Source organism: Carassius auratus, chromosome 1 (assembly GCF_003368295.1).
Source record: "Carassius auratus strain Wakin chromosome 1, ASM336829v1, whole genome shotgun sequence".
NCBI lineage: Eukaryota > Metazoa > Chordata > Actinopteri > Cypriniformes > Cyprinidae > Carassius > Carassius auratus.
Genome location: NC_039243.1, coordinates 9,545,900 through 9,569,223, shown reverse-complemented (window position 1 = coordinate 9,569,223; position 23,324 = coordinate 9,545,900). Strand labels below are relative to the sequence as shown.

The 23,324-nt window shown below is 35.7% G+C and overlaps 1 protein-coding gene across 8 annotated transcripts; it reads left to right on the top strand.

The window, feature by feature from the left end:
• The first annotated feature begins 121 nt into the window (after nucleotides 1-121).
• Nucleotides 122-21,381, top strand: LOC113061687 (oxysterol-binding protein 1-like). 8 transcript variants are annotated; one of them, XM_026231286.1, is made up of 21 exons: nucleotides 122-271; nucleotides 1,238-1,407; nucleotides 4,931-5,139; nucleotides 5,242-5,398; nucleotides 6,377-6,488; nucleotides 6,616-6,814; nucleotides 7,867-7,981; nucleotides 8,154-8,217; nucleotides 8,730-8,897; nucleotides 8,981-9,226; nucleotides 9,305-9,425; nucleotides 10,163-10,266; nucleotides 10,654-10,749; nucleotides 10,902-11,089; nucleotides 12,098-12,348; nucleotides 12,455-12,493; nucleotides 13,804-13,851; nucleotides 13,946-13,984; nucleotides 14,562-14,600; nucleotides 14,972-15,001; nucleotides 18,397-21,381. In XM_026231286.1, the coding sequence occupies exons 2-21, from the start codon at nucleotides 1,274-1,276 to the stop codon at nucleotides 18,537-18,539; spliced, it is 2,502 nt and encodes an 833-aa protein (XP_026087071.1). In that variant the 5' UTR covers nucleotides 122-271; nucleotides 1,238-1,273; the 3' UTR covers nucleotides 18,540-21,381. The 8 variants fall into 8 exon arrangements, with proteins under 8 accessions (XP_026087071.1, XP_026086931.1, XP_026086842.1 ...); XM_026231146.1 differs by lacking the exon at nucleotides 122-271 and adding an exon at nucleotides 289-433 and having other exon boundaries at nucleotides 12,098-12,327; XM_026231057.1 differs by lacking the exon at nucleotides 122-271 and adding an exon at nucleotides 289-433.
• Nucleotides 21,382-23,324: the final 1,943 nt, after the last annotated feature.

The following is a 23,324-nucleotide window of genomic DNA, read 5'->3' as shown; positions in this document are numbered from 1 at the left end:
AATCACTGTTACTCGGGCGGTTTTATTGATCTATTATTTCACCATATTTGCCACATTTACACATTAAACACAAATCTTATTTCTACTAAAATCTCATGAAGGAGTAGGCTAAGTCTAATCATTCATGAACACGTACTGCTCAGAATCAGGACGGTGTCTGTGTTGTGTGAAGGGCGAAAAATGTAATAATGTGACTTTTACGCGAGTTAACTCACTCTACTGATCTGTCACTGACTTCCTTCTTCTTCAGACGGGATCACTGAGAGATCAGGTAAGAGCTGGCCAGCACCCACAACACACTTTAAATCATCCCAGCACCGGACATTTTGACATGTCCCCGTCCTGTCATGTCGCTTTGCATTATTTCCCCGAGGTTTCATCTGATGTTCTGCGTGAATTATCGGGATTTCTTTTCATTATACACCGCTTGAAGGTTAGCACATGCTAGTTAGCTTCAGTTTAACACAGATTTCCCCGCAGGCTGAAATTATTAAAGGGCTTTTAGATGATAAACGCAGATTTTAGAGGCTTATAGCTGTCTTATATTTGTCTTCACACAAGTGTTTTATTTACATATATATTTTGGTGTTTTCGACTTTATGCGTTCATGTCTCGCGATAGCGCGTCAGTTTTATTAGCCGTTAGCTGAATTAGCCGTCAAAGTCATTTCACGTTTATGCGCATTCGTGTAAGCAAACTGGATTTTTTTATAAGACATTAAGAGGGTTTATATTGTATCTCGTGGCGTTTGAGTAAGCTTTGTTATTTCAGCGTTATTTGGACTAGTAGTTGTGTGTGAATGACTCCTACATACAGGCCTCGTTTATCTAAACAAAGTTTTAAATAGCCCGAGATGTGTTTGTGTTCAGTTGTTACGGTCGTAAACACTTCTATTTAAAGAGTTTTGTTTTTATTCATGTCTGTAAATGTCATGCAGTGGGTTCAGAGAGTGACACGTAGGCGAAACGAGCCCGTTGACGTTATATCCACTGACTGATTATAACACGTTTAAGCCTTGATATGAAAGATTTGGGCTGTTTCTCAAAACCTAGCCTGCTGTGTGTAACCTATACACAGCTCATGAAATGCTGTCTAGGTGGGCAACGATAAAACTTGCGTGTGTAGGTCAACATTTAAGGTGCCCTGGCGTACAAGAGAAAGTCTTGTTGTCCATCCAGGTGTGATCAAACAGGCGGAATGTCAGCTAACCTGTTTAACCCTTTGTGTTCACCCCTAGACCCCGTCAGACACTGTGAAGCCACGGGCTGTCGTGATGTCGGAGCCCAAAGCGCCCACCCCGGCCCCTGGGGACACCTATAAAGGCTGGCTCTTCAAATGGACTAATTACATAAAGGGATACCAAAGGCGCTGGTTCGTCCTCAGCAATGGCTTACTGTCTTATTACAGGTGAGTCTGTGGCATGCTATACCTCTAGGGACAATAAATCGAATGAATGTTGTCAGTTTTTGTTTGCGTCAGAAAACAGGTCTGCTAAATGTTGATAGGAACGTCAGATGTCCTGATGAACCCTTTGTGATGTTGTCAAGTGTTCTTTGGCCTTTCACCGATATCTGATAAGGTGCAAAGCTTTAGATAATGAAATAACTTCATTTTCCTGGTACGACAAGCATCACTTTTGCTTGTAGTCATACAAACCCCTTAAACTTTTGCATAACCTTGCACATATTTTGTGCTTTATTGAGGATGCCTCAAATCATACAACTTACTTCAAACCGTTGAACTGAATGGACCAGTGTTGTTTTAGCATTATTTCTATACTTTTATATTTTTTATTAATATTTTAAATTAGCATACATTTTTATACCTTCAGTTTTCATTCTAAATTGAATGAAACTTTTAGAAATATTTTTTTGTAACTCTGGAATGTGCTTTAGTATTTTTTATTATTATTAGTTATTTTTAAATATTACTATTTAGTTAGAATTTTATTTCATTTGTATTTATTTAATTTCTAGTTAGTAACTTTAGTGCTTCAACTTAAACTAAACAAAAATTAGAAATGCTGCTTTGTCTACTAACTGAAATAAGTTAGTTTTTAGTCTGATATTTATACTTTATTGTATATTTCAGCTGATTTTCCACAAAAATGTTTTAATAGTTTTAGTTAAGGATAACCCTAGGGTGGATGGATGCTAAATGTGCGAACAAACTCAACACCTTCTGAGTTCGTCGGTCTGTAAGATGATGCCATTTTACGTAATTAGATTTGAGTCTGAGTTGATCTGTTGTTGAAGCCACATTCATCTCATTGTGCTCTGTCAATTATTAATGCTGCGTGTGAGAGCGTGTGTGTGTGTCTGTTTGCTCATGCGATCCTCACTGTTTGCTCATCAGTTTGAGGTTTGGAGGATAACACATTCTTTAAATAATCGGATGTTTAAATATACAATAAAAATAGCAAGGTCCAACGCCTCAACTGTCGACTACTGAGAGTATGTGCTTTATTTTTGACTACTTTACTCGTGTTGTAATTTTTTCTTGAATACAGAAATGAAATGTAAATGCCATTAAATAAATTCTGTGCTTGTGCCACACCAAAGCAAATAAAAATATCTGTAGTGCTTCATTTGACGGTGCCTTCTGGCACTTCGTGAATGGATACACCAACATTTAAAAGCTAGTGTCAGGAGACATTTTGTTTTAGGTTAAACAAGTTAATACTTTCACTTAGCAAGGATGCAAATTGATCAAAAGTGACAGTAAAGACATTTATAATGCTGTTCTTTTGAACTTTCTATTCATCGCAGAATCCTGAATTTATTTGTTATCACAAATTAGCATGTAAGATTGATTTCTGAAGGATCATGTAACACTGAAGACTGGATTAATGATGCTGAAAATGCAGCTTTGTCATTACAGGAAATGTTTTCTAACAGTTTTTTTACATTGCAGTAATATTTCACAATATAACTGTTTCAGTATATTTTTATCAAATAAATGCAACTTCTTTTAAAAATCTTTAAACGTCTTGCTGCAACATTTGGGCTCTGTGTGTGAATAAAAATAAAACAAAAACATGAAATTCTGTAAAAAAAAAAAAAATTATTTGCATTAATTTTTTATATAGTAACTTCACATAAATCTAAAATAGAATGACTTCCATATTACTGCATAGAAAATATTCGATTAATTGTTCAACATACAGTCTGCTACATATGCAACTTTTAAATACTGAATTTAGTTTGAAACTGAGATATCAGTTGAACAGATGCTTGTCTCATAAACTCAGAAGTGCATTGCGTAAACTGTTTGTTGTTATTAAATATACTCATAAGTGCATTGCATTTGTTGTGATGTCATATGAAATATTTGCACAAAATAACTTGGCCCTCTAGCATCTTACTCTAGCATTATGGTGTAAATAAAAGACACAAGTGCACGTTGTCTTTTCCACCCTCACATGATTGGCTGAATGAGTTTGGGTCACATGACAGTCTTAACAGGTCAACTCTGTTCAGGAGGATCACACGCTGGACTTAAGGCTTGATTTCAGCACTTCCTCTGCTCCTGCAGGCAGACCTCAGTGGTTCCTCATCACTCTCATTGTGTGTTTGAAAGGTGCATCAGGAAATGTAGGGGTTGAGGAAGAGATATCACAGTGTCACAGGTGACAGGTTCTGGACTGTTTTTCTCTGTTAAATCAGCTTGTGCCATGTCCAAACACAGCCGGTCCAAACTGGTTTGCCTCATGTTTTCCTTTCCTGATCATGAAGAATCCTGGAACTGGTGATTCATCAGTGTTGGCAAATTACGGTTAAAGATGGAAACTTTATATTTTATAAATTTGGTACTGCGCACTTTTTCACAGCTCATGTTTATAAAATACAGCAGTGTTATTTTACTATTATTTATACAGCATACTATTATAGAATTTAGTAATACTTTGAATTAGCTTCTGTTATCATTTTAGGTTTTAAAGGCATAGTTCACCCAAAAATGAAAATGCAGTAATTAATATCTCACCCTCATGTAATTCATCTAAGACTTAGATGACTTAGACTTAGACAAATTAAGATATTTTTGATGAAATCCGAGAGCTTTCTGACATTTAGGTTGAATCACTAATGTCACACAGACTATTTTAACAGTGTCCTTTCTTGGCCTTAAATTGTTTAAGTTGAGTTGCTGTTTATGCAAGGTTAGAAAGCTCTCGGATTTCTTCAAAAATATCTTAATTTGTGTTCTGAAGATGAACAAAGGTCTTACAGGTTTGAAACAACATGAGGTTGAGTAATTAATTACAGAATTTGCATTTTTGGGTGAACTATCCCTTTACTTTTTAGTATATTTAGTACTCCTCTTTATGAATTGAGTTTATTGAATAGTTAGCAATAAACCTTTAATGTATTTGCAGTCAAAGTCTTACAGTCTTACATTTGATTTATCCGTTTTGGAGCTGGTTGGTTTGATTCATGCTGCTATTCAGAATTGTTTATTTGGGTAAATATTTTTCAGAATATCTACTAAGATCATGAACTTGAGGATCGTTTTCATTCTGATAACAGATACTGTGATAGCAGCAGTAACTCGCCGTATCATTTGACACACAAATGCTCAAGAGTGAAAGAAACTCTACCTGAAGGCATTTCTCGAATGCTTACCTTTCAGTGCTAATTCATGAATATTGCATCAGATGCTGAAAAACAGCTGTCAGGGGGCTTTTGTTCCAGATTTGAATAGTTTAAAGAGAGCCTAATGAATGCTGCTCTAGCCTCACAGAACCAGACTTTGACTATCATTATGAAGTCTGAAACACATTGCGTTTTATTCTGGCCACCAGTTTAGTGAGGGAGGGCCCGTCTGAACGTCATGTAAACTTAGAAACCCTGTTTGAATCTAAAGTAGGATATAAATATAAGTGTTTTATCTTAAACACATCATCTAATCTTCATTCCTTTTGCTCTTCCAGGACCCAGGCGGAGATGGGTCACACATGCCGGGGCACCATAAACCTGGCCACAGCCAATATCGCCGTGGAGGACTCCTGCAATTTCGTCATCTCTAATGGTGGCACGCAGACGTATCACCTGAAGGCCAGCTCGGAGGTGGAGCGGCAGCGGTGGATCACAGCACTGGAGCTGGCCAAAGCCAAAGCTGTCCGCATGCAGCCTGAATCAGGTCAGTTGGATAGGAATGGGAAACCACATTTTCAAGAATAGCACACAAATACACACTTTGAGGTTTCGGTTTCACAGATTTCGTTCCTCTTTTTTTCTGAAGATGAGTCTGGGGATGACTCCACTCCTCCTGCATCAGGTCAGGGTGCAGGCTCACGCAACTCAGAGGTGCAGTCCACCCTCCGGACGCTGAGCAGCAAGGTGGAGGATCTCAGCACCTGCAATGACCTCATCGCCAAACACGGCTCTGCTCTCCAACGGTCAGTCCACCTTTCTCCAACAGACTGGACACACTCATCACATTTACAACCTTTGCTTGAAATGTATTTATTATTATTTCATTCATATAGCAATATATTTTTACATTATTTTAGTATTTATATTTATTTACAAATTATGAAATTATTAAATATCTTGATTTAGCTTTTAATAATTTAGCTTTTAATAAGTTTTAGTAATTTATGTACTTAAACTTATTTTATTTCAGTTATGTGCCAAGGCAAAATTTATTCTTCAAATATTATTTTATTTATATTTTAAGATGTTATTAATATTTTATTGATATATTTTCAGTTTTATTTTTAGCTTAAGTTTTAGTAATTTATTCCTTCAACCTCTGCTTATTTTATTTCAGTAATTTGCCAAGGCAAAAATTTTTTTTCACGTTTCTGTCTGTTTATCAGTATATCTATATAAACACTAGACACATTTAAATCTAGACTCAGAACTCATCTGTTTAGCTGTGCATTTATTGAATGAGCACTGTGCAATGTCCGAACTGATTGCACTATATTTTTACTGTTTTTTTATTTTATTTTATTTTTAAATCATTTTCTAACTGTTTTTATTTTCATTTTAAAGTAAATGTTTTAATCATTTTAAAAGTTTTAAAATAGCTTGTTTTATTTTGTTATTATTTTTCTTCATGATTATTTTACTTTTTTTTATGTAAAGCACTTTGCATTACCATTGTGTACGAAATGTGCTATATAAATAAACCTGCCTTGCCTATATGCACACTCTATATGCATTCTCTCTCTCTCTCTCTCTCTCTCTCTCTCTCTCTCTCTCTCTCTCTCTCTCTCTCTCTCTCTCTCTCTCTCTCTCTCTCTATATTTCATAGTTTTGATGATTTTACTGTTATTTTGAATAAAAAACCCTTGATTTTCCACTCAGATTCGGCTCATATAAAGTCTCTGTATGACATCCAATTTGTTGTATATTATGCTTTCTTTCAGGTCCTTGTCTGAGCTGGAGGGAGTTCGGCTGGGAGGAGAGACTAGTGAAAAGTTTCGACAGGTGACGGAGCGAGCCACTCTCTTCCGCATCACCTCCAATGCCATGATCAACGTAAGACCACCGAGCAAAACATCTGCTTTAGGGAAAAACTGCCTGATTCACTTGTGGCTGCCTGTTTAGCACACAGAAACCACAGTTAAACGTATTCTTAACGATGCTCTAACGATCTGATACCCAGGCCTGCCAGGACTTCCTGACGTTGGCTCAGACTCACAGTAAGCGCTGGCAGAAAGCCCTGCAGTCCGAGAGAGAGCAGAGAGTGCGACTGGAGGAGACACTGGAGCAGCTCGCCAAACAACACAACCATCTGGAGAGAGCCTTCAGAGGAGCGACCGTACTGCCTTCATCCCAGAGCAACCCTTCCATAGATAGCAAAGGTACTGTACAACTCAAACCAAAAGCCTGAGTGCCACAAAATTATATGTAGACTAAGATTCCTAATATGGCGTCTTCACCAGTTGCACACAACAATGAAGTGACAACTAGTGATGTCTGATTCATTAGTGAATGACTTTTATAAGCAGATTCTTTTGATTGAGTCTTTCAAAACTGATTCAGAAATCAGTTTTTAATCACAGCGATTTTTCATTAAACAAAGAAGTGCAGCACGACATAATAATAAGCAGCAATATGTACCTAAATATGGGGTTGGATGTTTTGAGTCTCTTATGTTCTCCAGGGCTGCATTTATCTGGTCACAAATACAATAATAACAGTAATATTGTGAAATATTTTTACTGTTTTCTATTTGAGTATATTGTAAAATGTATTTTATTCCTGTGATGCACAGCTGAATTTTCAGCATCATGACTCCAGAATTTCTTCAGTGTCACATGATCCTTCAGAGATCTCTAAAATGCTGATATACTGCACAAGAAACATTTCTTATTATTATCAACAGTTGTGCTGCTTTGTATTTTGGTGGGAACTTTTTGTAATGCATTATTTTAGGTTTCTTTGATGAATAACACTAATATTAATAATTTATTTGAAATAGAAATCTTTTGTAACCGTATACATCTTTATTGACACGTTTTATAAATTTAATGCATGCTTAATAAAATAATTAATTTCTTTTGAAAAGTATCATTTTGATACAATAAGGTGTATTTCACAACATTTTAATAAGTAAATTGTTTTAAAGAAAAAAATTATGCAGATGAGTCATTAATTCAGGTTTTTGAATCGATTGAAATTTACAGTTTGAATTCAAGATACTCCTTACCTATTCTTTAATAAACATATTGGCTACTTAAAAAATTGCAATAAAACCTTTGCAATATTTAAAGTATTCCTTTTTTTTTTTTAATTCTCAGCCAAATCCTTGTGAATATTGATCATTCTAACTCATTTCCATATTTAAAAACAGCTGCTATACATTTGGATGTGACATACTGACGTCCTGTTTGTTTTATTCTCTGTCCTGTAGGCCCAGTTCCAGTAAAGGGTGATGCCAGTGACGAGGATGACGAGAATGAGTTCTTCGACGCATGCGAGGACGTTCAAGAGTTCATCACTGTACCAGCAGACCCCAAATATCACAGGTCTGTATTTACTGCCGTGCTCTTGTCGTTTACTCTCATCCCTCGCTGTCCCTTAACTCTCCTCTCATATGAGTGTTACTGGACCTAAGTGTGTGTGTCCTCTGTCTTCCCTTCCCCTTCCTTCTCTCTCTCACTCTCTGGCTCTCTCATACACTCTTTCCATTTCTCTCAGGAGATCCGGCAGCAATGTCAGTGGAATCAGTAGCGAGCTGGGAATGGACGATGGGACGACGTCGGTAAGGCACTTTGATGTTAGTGTATATGCACACTGACAGAATAATAATGATTTTTAATGTTTTTGAAAGAAAATCTCTTAAGCTCACCAAGGTTCATCAATTTGACCAGAAATACAGTAATAGCAGTAATGTTTTGAAATGTTTTTTTTTTTTTTTGTATTTCTTGAGCAGCAAGTAAGCATATCAGAATGATTTCTGAAGGATCATGTGACACTGAAGACTGGAAAAATTCAGCTTTGTCCTTACAGGAATAAATTACATTTTAAAATGAATTCATGTAGAAAGCACTTATTTTAAATTGTAAAAATATTTAAGATTATTGATGTTTTTACTATATTATTAATCTACTAAATGCAGCCTTGTTGAGCAGAAGAGACGAGAAAAAAAAAACATTACAAATTTTAATTATTCCACACTTTTGACCACCGTTTCAAATTCATCTCCATGTGATGTCTATATATCAAAAAATCCATATTGATGACTAAAGTTCATGTTTTTTTATTCTTTCACAGCTAGACGAGCAATCTCTGGCATCCAATCCCGAATCTCCACAGTCCCAGGAACTAGTGCCTGTGAGAAAGAGGCGGAGCCGAATCCCAGATAAACCAAATTACTCTCTCAATCTATGGAGCATCATGAAGAACTGTATCGGAAAAGAGCTCTCCAAAATCCCTATGCCTGTACGTTCATCCATGTCTTTACGAGAATCCCAAACAGCCCAGATTCATCGCATTTGCTTTGAACACATGCTTTCTTTTCACAGGTAAACTTCAACGAGCCCCTGTCCATGCTGCAGCGTCTCTCTGAGGATCTGGAGTACTACGAGCTGCTGGACCGGGGCGCCAAGTGCCAGAACTCTCTGGAGCAGATGTGCTACGTGGCAGCTTTCACCGTGTCCTCTTACTCTACTACAGTTCACCGCACGGGCAAACCCTTCAACCCTCTGCTGGGCGAGACATTCGAGCTGGACCGCGTGCAGGAGAGCGGCTACAGGTCCCTCTGTGAGCAGGTGAGCCTTTGTTTATCCTGAGAGAGAGGAAGAGCTGAACTGAAGCCATTTGTGTTTTGATATCAATGTGGTCTTCAGGTAAGCCATCACCCTCCGGCTGCAGCCCATCACGCGATCTCCGAGCGAGGCTGGACCCTGAGACAGGAGATCGCCCTGGCCAGCAAGTTCAGGGGAAAATATCTCTCCATCATGCCCCTGGGTAACTATTTATCTTATTTTGAGCCTTACCACAATGTTCAAGTTTTAAAATGACATGCAGCTTTCATTTAACAGTGATTTTTTTTTCTAAACAATCGTATTGTAAAACTGGTAGTCTAATGCAACAAATCTGGTAGAAACAATGTTGAGTGAAATAAAATTTGGACACATAATAACATTAACTATGAACATGTTCATCTAACATTTGACATTGAACTGTGTGCCAGTGCTGTCCTTAAAATAAGTATCACATGATTTGATATTTAATTTAATGCAACAACATTCAGACATTTTTGATTGAGACTTAAATATCCAGTACTTTTTTGATAAGACAATTTAAATGCAACTAGACAGGGTTGCCTTAACTAGGTCTTGTGAATCGATGATAAAAAAAAATTGAATTTGAAAATAAAAACATTAAAAATAAATACCCTTAAAATATTTATGTATTAAATACAAATAAATATTTTATTTATTTTCATGATGTCATGTGACTATCAACCAACATCAGAGAACTGTAAACGTGTTGTTAAATTATTAAAGTGTTATTAAAATCTCAGGGGGTGTTTCAAGTTAATATTTTAATTTTTGGCTGACCAAAAAAAGTAATCGCTGCATTATTATATTAGTATATTTTGTTTATGTGAAAAACAATATTTGAATGTCTTATGCTTACATGTATGTCTTTTTTTTTAAGCAAACGTTTTCAAGCTCTTTTTGAATTGCTTGTTTCTCCAGGTTCTATTCATTGTATTTTTGAGAAGAGTACCAATCACTACACCTGGAAGAAAGTCACAACCACAGTGCACAATATCATTGTCGGGAAACTCTGGATAGATCAGGTCAGAACACTTATTTAGACATGTATTTTCATATCTCAGTGTGTCTGTCACCAAATGAACTGATGGACTTCTCAGTGTCTAATGGTGCAGTCATTTCTCTAAATATTGTGTATGAAATGTGCTGACTTCACTAAAGCAATTTTTGGTACATGTCACTTTCTTATGAACATGCTTATATCATTTAAATGATAATCTTGCACAGTATATACACAAATTGACACCTAGTTTTTAGTGCATTAAATATTTCCCCAAAATCAGTAGCGTTACTGGTGGTTTTACAAGTTACATTTGCATTAAACAAATGTAGCCCTTAAATTGCAATACCTATAGTGTGACATTTCATTTAATTCATAAGTGATAACTGTGTGTCTCTCTCTCTGGATCCAGTCAGGAGAAATAGACGTTGTGAACCACAAAACAGGTGACCGCTGTCATCTCAAATTCGCACCGTACAGCTACTTCTCCAGAGACGTGGCCAGAAAGGTGAGTCAGCAGCCGTTCCACTTCTTTCTCCCAGAATGCAGTCAGTTTTTTCCCCTTTCATCAATCACCCTTTGCTGCTTTTCAGGTTCTTTTTGCCCGTTCTGGAATTTATGTCTGTTTTCACTTCTTTCTTGTGCAATGGCTCTGTCTAGGTCACGGGGGTGGTGACGGATAAAGATGGGAAAGCGCACTATGTTCTGTCTGGGACGTGGGACGAGAAGATGGAATACTCTCGTGTGATGCAGAGCAGCAGAGGGGGAGAGAACGGCGCTGAAGGACGACAGAAAACCGTCTATCAGACGCTCAAAGCCAAAGAACTGTGGAGGAAGACTCCGCTGCCGTAAGATATTACCTGACGTTCACAATTAAAGGAGTATTTCTCAATTTAAGCTCAACCGACAGCATTTGTCTTTACATTTACTTAAAAAAAGTCAAAAATATGAGTTACAGTGAAGCAGACACAATGAAAGGGAATTGGGCCAATCTGTAAACATTAAAATACTCACCGTTTCAAACACACAGCCATAAGAAGTGAACATGATTTTAGAAAAAAATTAAATAAATTCTGTTATAAATTGCATCCCATTTTAAACATTTGTTGCATTGTCAAATTATCACCATGAACCCTAAACGACTGTAAAAAAAAAAAAAAATTGATTTAAAGAGCTTTACAGCTTTACAAAAGTTGTATTTTTTGTAATTTCCCAACCTGAAAAGTATGATCCATGTGAATTGTGAAAATCTGAGAGAGAAAAAAAGAATGCTGTTTTCAAACAATCTGACTTCTGACTTCACAATATTCTGAAATATTTCTCAAATTTGTAAAAAAAAAAAAAAAAAAAGTTTGAGGTCTCCTTTCTGTTTCATGCCAGAGTAAAAGTTCTGTGATTTCACTTTTGGACGCAAAGAAATCAAGACAGACATAAATATTATAATAAGTTTACTGTTGTTCTGTAAATAAATTATTATTATTTTTAAATATAACTTCTTTATTTACTTCTTAAATAGTATTGCATTAGTTACATTTCTTTAGTTTTTTAATTATAAAGATATTTTGAGAATTTATGATAGAAATATAATAATAATAATAATAATATGTTATTATTATTATTGTATACTCAAATTTGCTTTACAAAATGATCAGCATTAGAATCCTCCAAAAATCGGTCCCACACATTACCACTGTACCCTTGAAACAAAGGATTTTTTTAGTGGTTATTATAACACTATACTACAAATGCTGTCAGTTTAACTTGTATGAAACTCATTAAATATTAATTTAATAAATGTATATTTCATTTAATTTATCTCTCTATAATTTCCTGCCATTTCTCTCTCTGCTTTGTAGGGAAGGCGCAGAAAACATGTACTACTTCTCGACCCTGGCGTTGACATTGAACGAGCCGGAGGAGGGCGTTGCTCCCACGGATAGCAGGAGGCGGCCGGACCAGCGTCTGATGGAGCAGGGCCGCTGGGAGGAGGCCAACGCTGAGAAACAAAGACTGGAGGAGAAGCAGCGCACCGTCCGCCGAGAGAGGGAGCGAGAGGCCAACCGCACCGCCAGCCCTTCAGAGGAGGGTAAGGAGCCAGCGGACGGGGGTAAAGTCACCTTCTATTTATCATTCTACTCGTCTCTCCTCTTCTCTTCTGCCTTCTCGACGTCTCTCGTTCACTCCTGTGTGTCTGTCTCTGTCTTTCCCTCAAGCTCTCATTGAGGACTCCATATCTGATTCGCCTCTAAAAAGCAAGTACTCCTGTTCTACTTCCTTTTTCTTGTCTCTTTTTAATTGTCGGTGTCGTCTTTTTCTCCCATCTCACACAAACACATATGAAATCACTGTAATAGTGCTTGTTTGCATGACGTTAAAGGAATAGTTCTCCTAAAAGGAAACATCTTGTCATTTTGTTCCAAATCCACATGGCTTTCTTTCATCCGTGGAGCTTTTTCGTGGAATTAACCAAAGGGACTAAAACAGTAGCACTCCAAATAGTGTTATTTAAATGTCATTGATATACTATTATAGTATTTTTTTATTATATTTTTATAAGTCTGGTTTTTAAGTTTTTTTTATTTACATATTTGAGTTTACGTTAGGGCTGCACGATTATGACAAAAATCATAATTGGCGATTATTCCCTTGAAACTGTAATTGTGATTATTAATTAAGATTATCACAATTTGCACTGAATGATGTTTATACCACTGTTTGATGCAACTGCATGCCATATTTTTATATGAAAATAAACAAGCTGAAAACACTCTAAATGGAAAACTTTGTGCTTTTCTGTTGCATTAAGCCTCAAATGTCAACTATACATCGGATTGGTTTCTTTAAAGAATGAAAAAGTAAAAATATGAATGGCAAAACGAAAATTAAAATAATGGGAAAAAACCCTTAGGATAACCTAGAAAGAAAAAAAACGCATCTTAAGTAAACAGAATAACATAAGTGGACTTTGAACGATTAATTGCCGTTTTGAACGATTACGTAATTGTGGCAATCATAATTGTAATTGCGATTAGAAATTCGATTAATTGTGCAGCCCTAGTTTACGTTTTAAATAATTTTGTTGTGTTTGTTAGTTTTATTAGTTTTTTTTTAATATATCTGTTTAGATTTTATATTATTTTTATTGTATTTATTTATTTTTAGTTTTAATACATTTGAATTTTTTATTATTTTTTTATTTTTTTTCAGTTAACATCTATGTTATTTCAAATATTGAATTTTTTTTTTTATAGTTTAGGTTAACACTGGCTCTAAAATGACAAGTAATACATGAGTTTTGCAATTCTATGGTGCTATTTTTCTTAGAATTTTACCTTTTATGTTCCACGTATTTAAAAAAAAGTGTCATGTTGAAGTTTGGACTGACAGAAAGGTGAGTAAATGACAGGATTTTTATCTTCAGGTGAACTGTCCCTTTAATATCCAGGAGCACTTTCCCCACCTTCATTATGCCATTCACTCATTGTATTCTTTCTTTTTTTGTTTTTGTCTTAATTTGCATCCCCCTTTTTAATTTTTGGCTGCTCGTCTCTCACCTGATCAGCCGAAGAAGTGGAGATTGCCAGTGAGCCATCTGAGACCACTTACAAAAGCAAGTACCATCCCATCCCTCTCTCCTAATCAATCTGTTCCTCACATTTATCATCCAATCATCTTCATTTTCTATCTGTCTGTCCCTCCATCAGCTGACACAGATGAAACGTCCTCCGATCTTTCGCTATCAAGCAAGTAGCAGAATCAACACTCAAGTGTTGTTTAGTTGTTTTAGGCCGTTTTCACACTTAGTTTGAATTAGTCTCAACCCAAGTTTAATTTCACCTCAACAGATTTCTTTTCTGATTGGATTTTGCTCCATTCACATAATCAAAATTGATGCATCAACGATACAGTTTTATATATTTTTTGGAATGCATTGCTTTCAAACCAATTATTAATCTTAATACTACTTATGAACCCTATCCTAGATCATGTTTTTTGGCAATTCAGGTGTTAAAACGCTGTTAAATAGAAACAAGCGAATAATTAGACTTAGTTCATTCTTGCATCATGCATCATTAAAATGTAAGCATTTTAAATCACATGCATGTGCATGTATTTCACTTCCACTAGTGGTCAGTGTGAATGCATAAATTGTGACTGTATATTAGACAGCATCATAAAGCAAAACTAACAGTCAGTGTTGAAGTCCATTCCATGTGAATCTTTCATTTCTTCTGTTCACTCCTCCCATGCATGCTAACATCTCTCTCAATCCTCTTCTCTTGCCTACATCCCTCCGTCTTCATCTCTGTGCTTCTGCAGCTGAAACACTGCACGGCTCACACCCACCTGCATACTCAAGCAAGTACTACACACATGCTCACTTCACACACAGGCGCGTACAAAAACAGTGTTTGTAATGAAGTGGAATTATGTAACTGTGGGATCAAAGTTGTTAGAGCTACATTTTTACAGTGTAAGGAGATCATGTTATACATTAAACAACATAACAGCACAAGATCCACAATTAATGTTAATGAATTCATAATGTACTTACACACTGATTATCACAGTTACACACTATCATACACTTCCACACACATGCATAATGTTATAAATCATGCACACATTATAAAATGGCAGTCGTGGGATCAAACATTGCATTGTGCATTTGTGAGCCCCTCACTGGAAAAGACCCTCACTGTCTCGTTATCTGTTCTGTGTCACTCTAGTGGAGGGTCCTTATGGAGCTCAAGTCAAAAGCAAGTAACATTCACCCAAAACCTTCCAGCACCTCCATCTCTCAGCTTATAGGGTTAGGTGGTATGATCAAGCAGAAAATCACTGTTTAACACTTTAACTGACATGTCATGCCACTCACATTCAGTGTGAAACAGTAGATTGTTTCCAATATATGCACCAATGAAATGTACTTTAGCTCATTTAATAAGTAAAAAAAAAAAAAAAAAGTGCATAACTAAATTTTGTTATAAATTATAAACATTAATGTTATGCTCTCATGTAATTATTCTCATATCATTTTTAGGTTACACTTTTTTTTATGGTGTAATTATATTACATGATGTACTTACTGTATGGTTAGGATGGTTTGGATTTACGTGCAACTATGCTTAATTTTATTGTTGTTATAATAGTACTTACATGTAATGTGTAACGAGGTCACTGTAAAAAGTTACCAATATTTAATACAGTATACTTTTTTTTTTTTTTTTTTGGATGCCCATTTGCTTTCACACTAATTGTAAACCATTCTAGAATCCAAATAAACCCTATCCTAAACTATTTAGGTAATTATTTGTAAAATAGGTTATATGCAGTATATATACACACACACACACCATAGTCAAATGTGCTGAAGTTTGTTTCATTTGTAAAGGATTTTGTGCAGAACATGTAATATATTATGGAAGCATATGGGTAGCATTATTCTATTTGGGATGTAATATGCAAAATGACAATGCAATATGTAAAATGGCAATGCATTTCTGTTTTTACATTTACATTTTCCAATACATTTGTGCAACGTTTGGTGCAAAATGAAAATGAAAATTAAATTACATAATTTTCATTTGCCATTTCCTACACCAGTTTTAATATGTAAAATGAATATTAATTTTAACGCTTTATAAGTTGCAAAATTAAAATTAAAATGTATTACAGAAATGATTAGATATGTCTAACATGTTCAAGCAAAAACTGTGGCAAAATGATCATTTAAATGCTATTTTTCTTAAATGCATTAACACTCACAGTCAAGACACTTACGATTGCATTTTCATTCAATGTCCCGCCATGAATGTAGCAAAATTCAATGTGCACATTAAAAATGCATTTCGAGCCGATCACATCTCCGCCCCCTCCCGCCCTGTCAATCACTGCGTGAACAAGGCGGGGCTTACAGAAGGTCAGAGACTCAAATCTCAAGAAGAGGATACAAGTGAGAAAACATATACAAGACAGATGGTCCGTGTACGTTTTGATCATTTCGGTTTATGGCTTCAATATTTCATTCACACTTGTGGGCTTAGCTGAAACGCTGCTTTCATCTGATTGGTCGAATCGCTCCGCCTTCAGCTCGGTCTTTTTATTCTTTCAGGCAGAATAAGAGTCAGTGCGAGTGAAGCACTGTAATGTCTGAAACCACCGCTCACTGTTAATTAGCATAATATTTGAATCAGTTGTAGCTGGGCACATACTTTGTGCTGTCGAGACCTGCAAATTATTTCTAGGTTGTAGTATATGAATATTGTCCCACTGATAAATACAGTGCAAATAGTTCTCTCTCTTTGGATAAAAGTGAAGTGGAAATAAAAATCAATAATAGACTGAACAGTTCCATTTCTGTAACATTTACCACTCTCATCTTTTAAGTCATAAGTGTGTGTGTGAAATTAATAAATAATTGTAAAAATGAATATAGTTAAATTTCTAAATAAAAATAGTAAAATTGGCTCTATGCTGCTCAGTGCTCCTGTAGCCTACCCCAGAGCGCCCTCTCGCGGCTGTAGTCGGTAACGTTTTCTCTTGGTCCTGAATAAATGCGACTTATAGTCCAGAGCAATTTATATATGTTTTTTTCCTCGTCATGACGTATTTTTGGACTGATGCAACTTATACCGAAAAATACAGTTAACATTATTATTATTATTTATTATGAGAGTAATTGACACAGACTAGAACTTAAATGTTTCACCCAATTCAGCTCATATCTTTAGACTCGTCCAAATTGTGTTGCTTGTATAACTGGCCAGACTTACCTTCCCAAAAAATCCTATTTAATTTTAGTTCATAAATTTAACTATATTTATCTATATTTAACTATATTCTGTTATCCAAGGAGACAGAATTATTTGCACTGTATTTATTAGTGGGACAAATTAATATTCATACAATAATTTAATGGGGTCTCTTGCAGGTCTCAGCAGCACAAATTATGTGCCCAGCTACATCTGATTCAAATATTATGCTAATTAACAGTGCGTTGTGGTTTCAGACATTTCAGTGCTTCACTCGCACTGACTCTTATTCTGCCTGAAAGAATAAAAAGACCAAGCTGAAAGCGGAGAGATTCGACCAATCAAATGAAAGCAGCGTTTCAGCTCCGCCCACAAGTGCGAATGAAATATTGAAACCATAAACCGAAATCATCAAAATGTACACGGGCCAACTATCTTGTCCATTTTCTCTCACTTGAGTTTCTTGACCTTCTGTAAGCCCCGCCTTGTTCACGCAGTGATTGACAGGGCGGGAGGGGGCGGAGATGTGATCGGCTCGAAATGCATTTTCAATGTGCACATTGAATTTTGCTACATTCATTGCGGGACATTGAATGAAAATGCAATCGTAAGTGTCTTGACTGTGAGTGTTAATGCATTTAAGAAAAATAGCATTTAAATGATCATTTTGCCACAGTTTTTGCTTGAACATGTTAGGCATATCTAATCATTTCTGTAATACATTTTAATTTTAATTTTGCAACTTATAAAGCGTTAAAATTAATATTCATTTTACATATTAAAACTGGTGTAGGAAATGGCAAATGAAAATTATGTAATTTAATTTTCATTTTCATTTTGCACCAAACGTTGCACAAATGTATTGGAAAATGTAAATGTAAATACAGAAATGCATTGCCATTTTACATATTGCATTGTCATTTTGCATATTACATCCCAAATTGAATAATGCTACCCATATGCTTCCATAATATATAGGTTCATTCTCCAGCAAAAAATAACTGCATTTTTTTATATCCTTCTATTGCAATATAATGTGATATAAAATGTTGGTCATGCCACCTACCTCTAAATGTTACCAATGTATTTTTCCTCCTTTTGTTCATTATTGTTTCTCCTGAGTTGACCATGTGCTTCTCTTAGCTCGTGTTGATCTGCCTGTTGTGTAAATGTAGAGAGTGAGGTGTGTTGAATCAGAGATTGTAGGTGATTTGTGTTTAGTTAAGATTGAATAGTTTTGTCAGCATTTGTCTTGTAAGCTCCAGGCTGTATTTGAAATAGTTTCTAGCAGAAAAGACTGAAGCTTCTATTGAGTTACTTCAAACTCCTGTACCTGCTGTTCTTTAATTAAGTGACCGTTTGTATGCTTTTGTATGTTCGTGTTTGTTTTGTGCGATCAGGTGGTCATCAGGACAACTACACGCCGATGTGGTTTGAGCGGCTCGTCGACCCGATGACCGGAGAGACCACGCACATCTACAAAGGAGGATACTGGGAGGCCAAGGAGCAGGGCAGCTGGGACTCCTGCCCAGATATCTTCTGATCCCAATCACGCACATGCCCCGCCGTGCCCTCACTGTCCCGTTTCCCAGAAAAACAAAAAAATGAAAGCTCAATCAGCCGCCCCCATCTCTTTTCCCGTATCGTAGTATATTGAGATACGCGTTCTCTCTTTCACCAGCCGCGCTCTACTCAGTGGACACTAAGGAACACCAAAGTGGTTCGGGAACGTTCTCCCACCACCATCCACTGTGTGTCTATCCGTTTTCCTCGTGTTCACAGGATTATTAAAACATAGGGTTCGTGGTTCAGTAAATGCTAGAGTTAGGAAAACATATCCTTCCGAATCCCTTTCCCGCTCACTCATCTTCCTCAAGCTGTGGACGGCACATCCTTAAACATCCGGGAAATACGAAGGCCTGTCTGTGTGTGTGTGTGTGTGTGTGTGTGAGTGAGTTCAGAGAAGTGCTGTATTGCTCTTTTCATTGAGCGTGTTTGTGTGAGAGATGTAGTTTGAGAGCTCGCCTTAGTTTGAGGAATTTAAAGGAATGGTTTGCACAAATATGAAAGATCTGTCAGTGATTACTCACCACCTTATTTTTTTTATTTGCAAAATATGCAGCTCTTTTCTATACAACGTCCACTTGTCATACACCATAAAAATAGCGATTTGTGTTGCTATATTCCAGGTCTTCCGTATCTATGTGCTAGTTTTGTGCAGGAAATTTTACACAACACTTGTTTTAACTGGAACAGCAATTACGAGAGACGAGAACCAGTGATGTCTTAGTCAATAACTTGATGAGATGTCCGATCTTCAATGAAGGGGAAGATTATCACTGAATAACAATGTAAAGTTCAGTCTTTTCTTCACACTGAGCCATTGTATTACTTAAAATATAATCTACAAGTCAAGTCCTATGCATCATTTTATGGTGCTCTTAAGTCATTATTTTGGTCCATTTAGGAGCTTGACAGGCTGTAAACTGTTCTATAGAAGAGAAAAATCATGAAAGTAGTCTATGTGATTTATGTTAAATTATGTCTGAATCTATACTGTAGATTTGTGCATGAAATTCTCCACTTTAAACTGGTATGACAATTACGACACAAGAATCGTTGGGGTTTTGTTGAGCCAATGTCAAGGTGCACAATTTTTTGAAACCATTAGCAAATAAGATTTCAGAGCTTTGGCAGATGGAAAGATTATCATTGAATAACAATGTCAATTTCAGTCTTTTTGCTCTCACAACAAGCCATCGTATTACTTGAAATATACACACAAGTCATAGGGATGACTATTTGGAGCTTGACAGCCCATGAATTGTTCTACAGAAAAAAGAAAACCCCATGAAAGTAATTTCTGTGAGTTGTGCCGATATATTACAAGTCATCTAATTTTATATGATAGTTTTGTGCAAGGTATTCTTCCTGCATTTTATAATTGGCATGCCAATTATAATACGCAAGAACCAATAGCATTCTGGCCATCAAGCCGCACAATTTTTGAAACGCTTCACAAATGAGTTGTCACAGCTTTGGCAGATGGACAGATTATCAGTAAATAACAAAGTCAATTTCAGTCTTTTTATATTACTTGACATACAACACACTAGTCATATGCTTACTTTTATGGTGATTTTAAGTCATATATTTTGGACCTTTTTTTTTTTACCAACAATGTGGGTTTGAATGACCCAAAGGCGAGTAAACGGTGACATCATTTTCATTTTTGCATGAACTATTCCTTTCAATCCCATCTTATCTGTACAGTTCTCTCAATCATCCTGCTTCTAATGAGGGACAATGTAAGCATCATTCAGATATTCTTATTAACACTCGCTAAAATCACTTAAAAGACTAATGTATTGTCCAGAGCGTGTTTATAACCTCCAGAACAGCATGTCTGTTGATGCTCACGAGCGAGTGTGCTGCTTTAAGCAAGAGAGCCAGATAAAAGCATCCGTGTAGCCAGAGGAAGATGCTTCATTGCTTGAGTTTAGCTTCAGTGTTTGAAACTGACAAGTCGCTGTGACGTGTAGTGTACGTGACACCAAAGGATCTACCCGTTTGTTGATGTTCCCCTGGACAGTGTCCACAAACTGAAGAGCTTGAGTGTGTGTGTGTGAGTATGATTGTGTGTGTGAGGTCAAGGGAGTATCAAACCAGTGTGTGTGATCATGAGTGACGTATTTGGGCTTTGTTGTATTTCCAAGTGAAACGAAAAAAGAAAAATCACATTTTATTTTCAAGTGTACTTAAACACATGTGTGGGGAAAAAACAATAAGAATACAGCAATGCAAAAACATTGACTATTTGTGTATATATATATCAAATAATGAAGTAGAATATTCTTACTATTAATACCAATCCTTCTTATGCTGACACTGACAGCTAGAGTTATAATTATGATGGTAATTTTGATGTAGTTTGAGGGTTCAGCACAATTATTTAGATTTTTATCTTTTTTGTCTGTTTGATATGGGAAGACACAACACATTCTTGTTTGCTCGTTGTCCTTGAGTGGATTCAAACTAATGGAAATTTTATATATATGTATGTATATCTATCCCATCATCCTCCTGTTCCGTTAAAACAGCAGTTTTAATGTGAGTGCACAGTTCTACTGCTGTTTGTTATAACTGCAGAATCTCTTTTCTTGGTTTGCAGTCTTTTATTTGTACAACTGTTGAACTTGTTCTTTCTTCTTCATTTGATTTCTTTGACTTTCATTCTTTAAGTTGGTTGGCGTTCTTCTTTTTGTTTTGTCCTGTTGGTGTTGTCCCTCTCTTGGTCTCTGATCATTGTGTTACAGCACAGAATTGCTCTTGACTGTGGTCATGGTGCAGATGATAGTGTAATAAAAGCTGGTTTGAAAAGGAAATTATCAAACAAACAACAGTCTGTCTTTATCAATCTTTACCTTTACCTTTTGCATGTTTTGCATATTTTGGAAGTGACCGTTCTCAGAGATTATCACTGAAATGCAGTTGATAAACAGTACGTTTCAGTTTGTGCTCTAAAGCAGCACCACCCTTTTTCCCGGAAAACTTTTTTTTTCTGCTCCAAAATCAGTTATGGAATTAGAGAAATGTGCACCCTGTGGGACTATATATATATATATACATATATAGATATATATTTGTAGTATGGAAAAGTATTGAAATGCATTGGTCAAAGTGTTTTCAAATTTTAACTGTGAAGCTCCTAAAATACATATTTAATATATTCATATTCATAATGTCTGAGCAACTTGTCAATGAAATGTGCCATGGTAAAACACTTAAATTGGTGCATATTTTTCTCCTTTTCTTTCTTATAATCTAGAAATGTATACTTATATTTAACTGATTTCTTCGTGTAAATGTTTTAAGTCCTAAAAACTACTATTGGAATTGTTTTTTGCACACTAGTGTTATTTTACAGTCTTTGATATTGTATTTAATTATATTTTGTATTAGGTTTAATACCTTTTGTCTTTTTCCAACTTAATTTTATCTATTTAGGAACAAGTTTAAACACATTGCACATTTGTTCTTACATCAGTTTTTCCATTTTCATTTATTAATTTGGCTGTCTTTTATCCCTTTTTTATTAGTTTACAAGTCCGTTTTAGTCATTTTAGTACAACAAACAAAACAAAAATGTTGCCTTGGTACTTTACATTTCATTTAAATAATAATGATAATTTATATAATTTCAGTTACTTGATGTTAAAGTTCATAATAACACCTATGCACACAATGTTCACGAGTATTCACAGCAGCATAGTCATATTATGTCAGTAGCATATATATATATACATACATACATAAGCTATTTTGCTTTTCTAATGCATATTTGCATATATGCAAATGTTCAAAAGTGCATTAGAAAAGCAAGTGACGTGTGACGTGCCATCCTAACAAATCCATATAGGGTTTAGTATGCAGTAAATCATAAAACTATAGGCTACTCCCTTCAGTTGAGCTTAAGTTTCTATTTCCCAGCTGTGAGGTTTTCGAAAGGGGCGTGTCTTGTAGGAATCATTTTAAAAACTCCCGCAGCTTTTCAGTGAGACCCTGTGAACTCGACTCAACTCAGATCGAATAACTGCAAGAAACTTGGAGGAACAGTTTTCACCATACAAGGTAAAAAAATAAGATATTTATGTATTCCATAAGAATAGTACACAGTTATGATGCCTTAAAATCGTGTTTTTCTTACACTGTTTTAGAAAGATGCATTGTCTGGGACAGAAATATAAAATATAAATTCACCTATAATTTCATGATAGAGAACAATTTGTATTTTTACAACATATATATATATACCCATTTCCATAGCATATTAAATAAATTATAAATAAATTTATGCATTTAGCAGACGCTTTTATCCAAAGCGACTTACAGTGCATTCAGGCTATCAATTTTTACCTATCATGATCAGTTGGCTATAATATTGTGGGTCAAAACAGCATTTCTGGCCATGGCCTGGTCACAGAGGGAAGATTTCCTGGTAATATTGTTGTTCCCGGGAAATTGAACCCCTAACCTTGCGCTTGATAGCACAACGCTCTACCAATTGAGCTACAGGAACAATGTAAGATGCTGTTTTAATAAAGAAAAGTATACTTTAAAGGTCAGCACCATTATTTATTATTATTAATATTTAGATTATTTATCTAAATAATTATGTGAAAATGTTAAAGGAGGAGCATATGATTTTTTAAATTGCTTTACTATTTTTAGATTTTGACATCACATCTACATACATTTTAATCTCTTTTTCAATCACCATAAAAAGAGGTTTGCCTTTTGTAAACTTGAATTTATTAATGTGAAATTT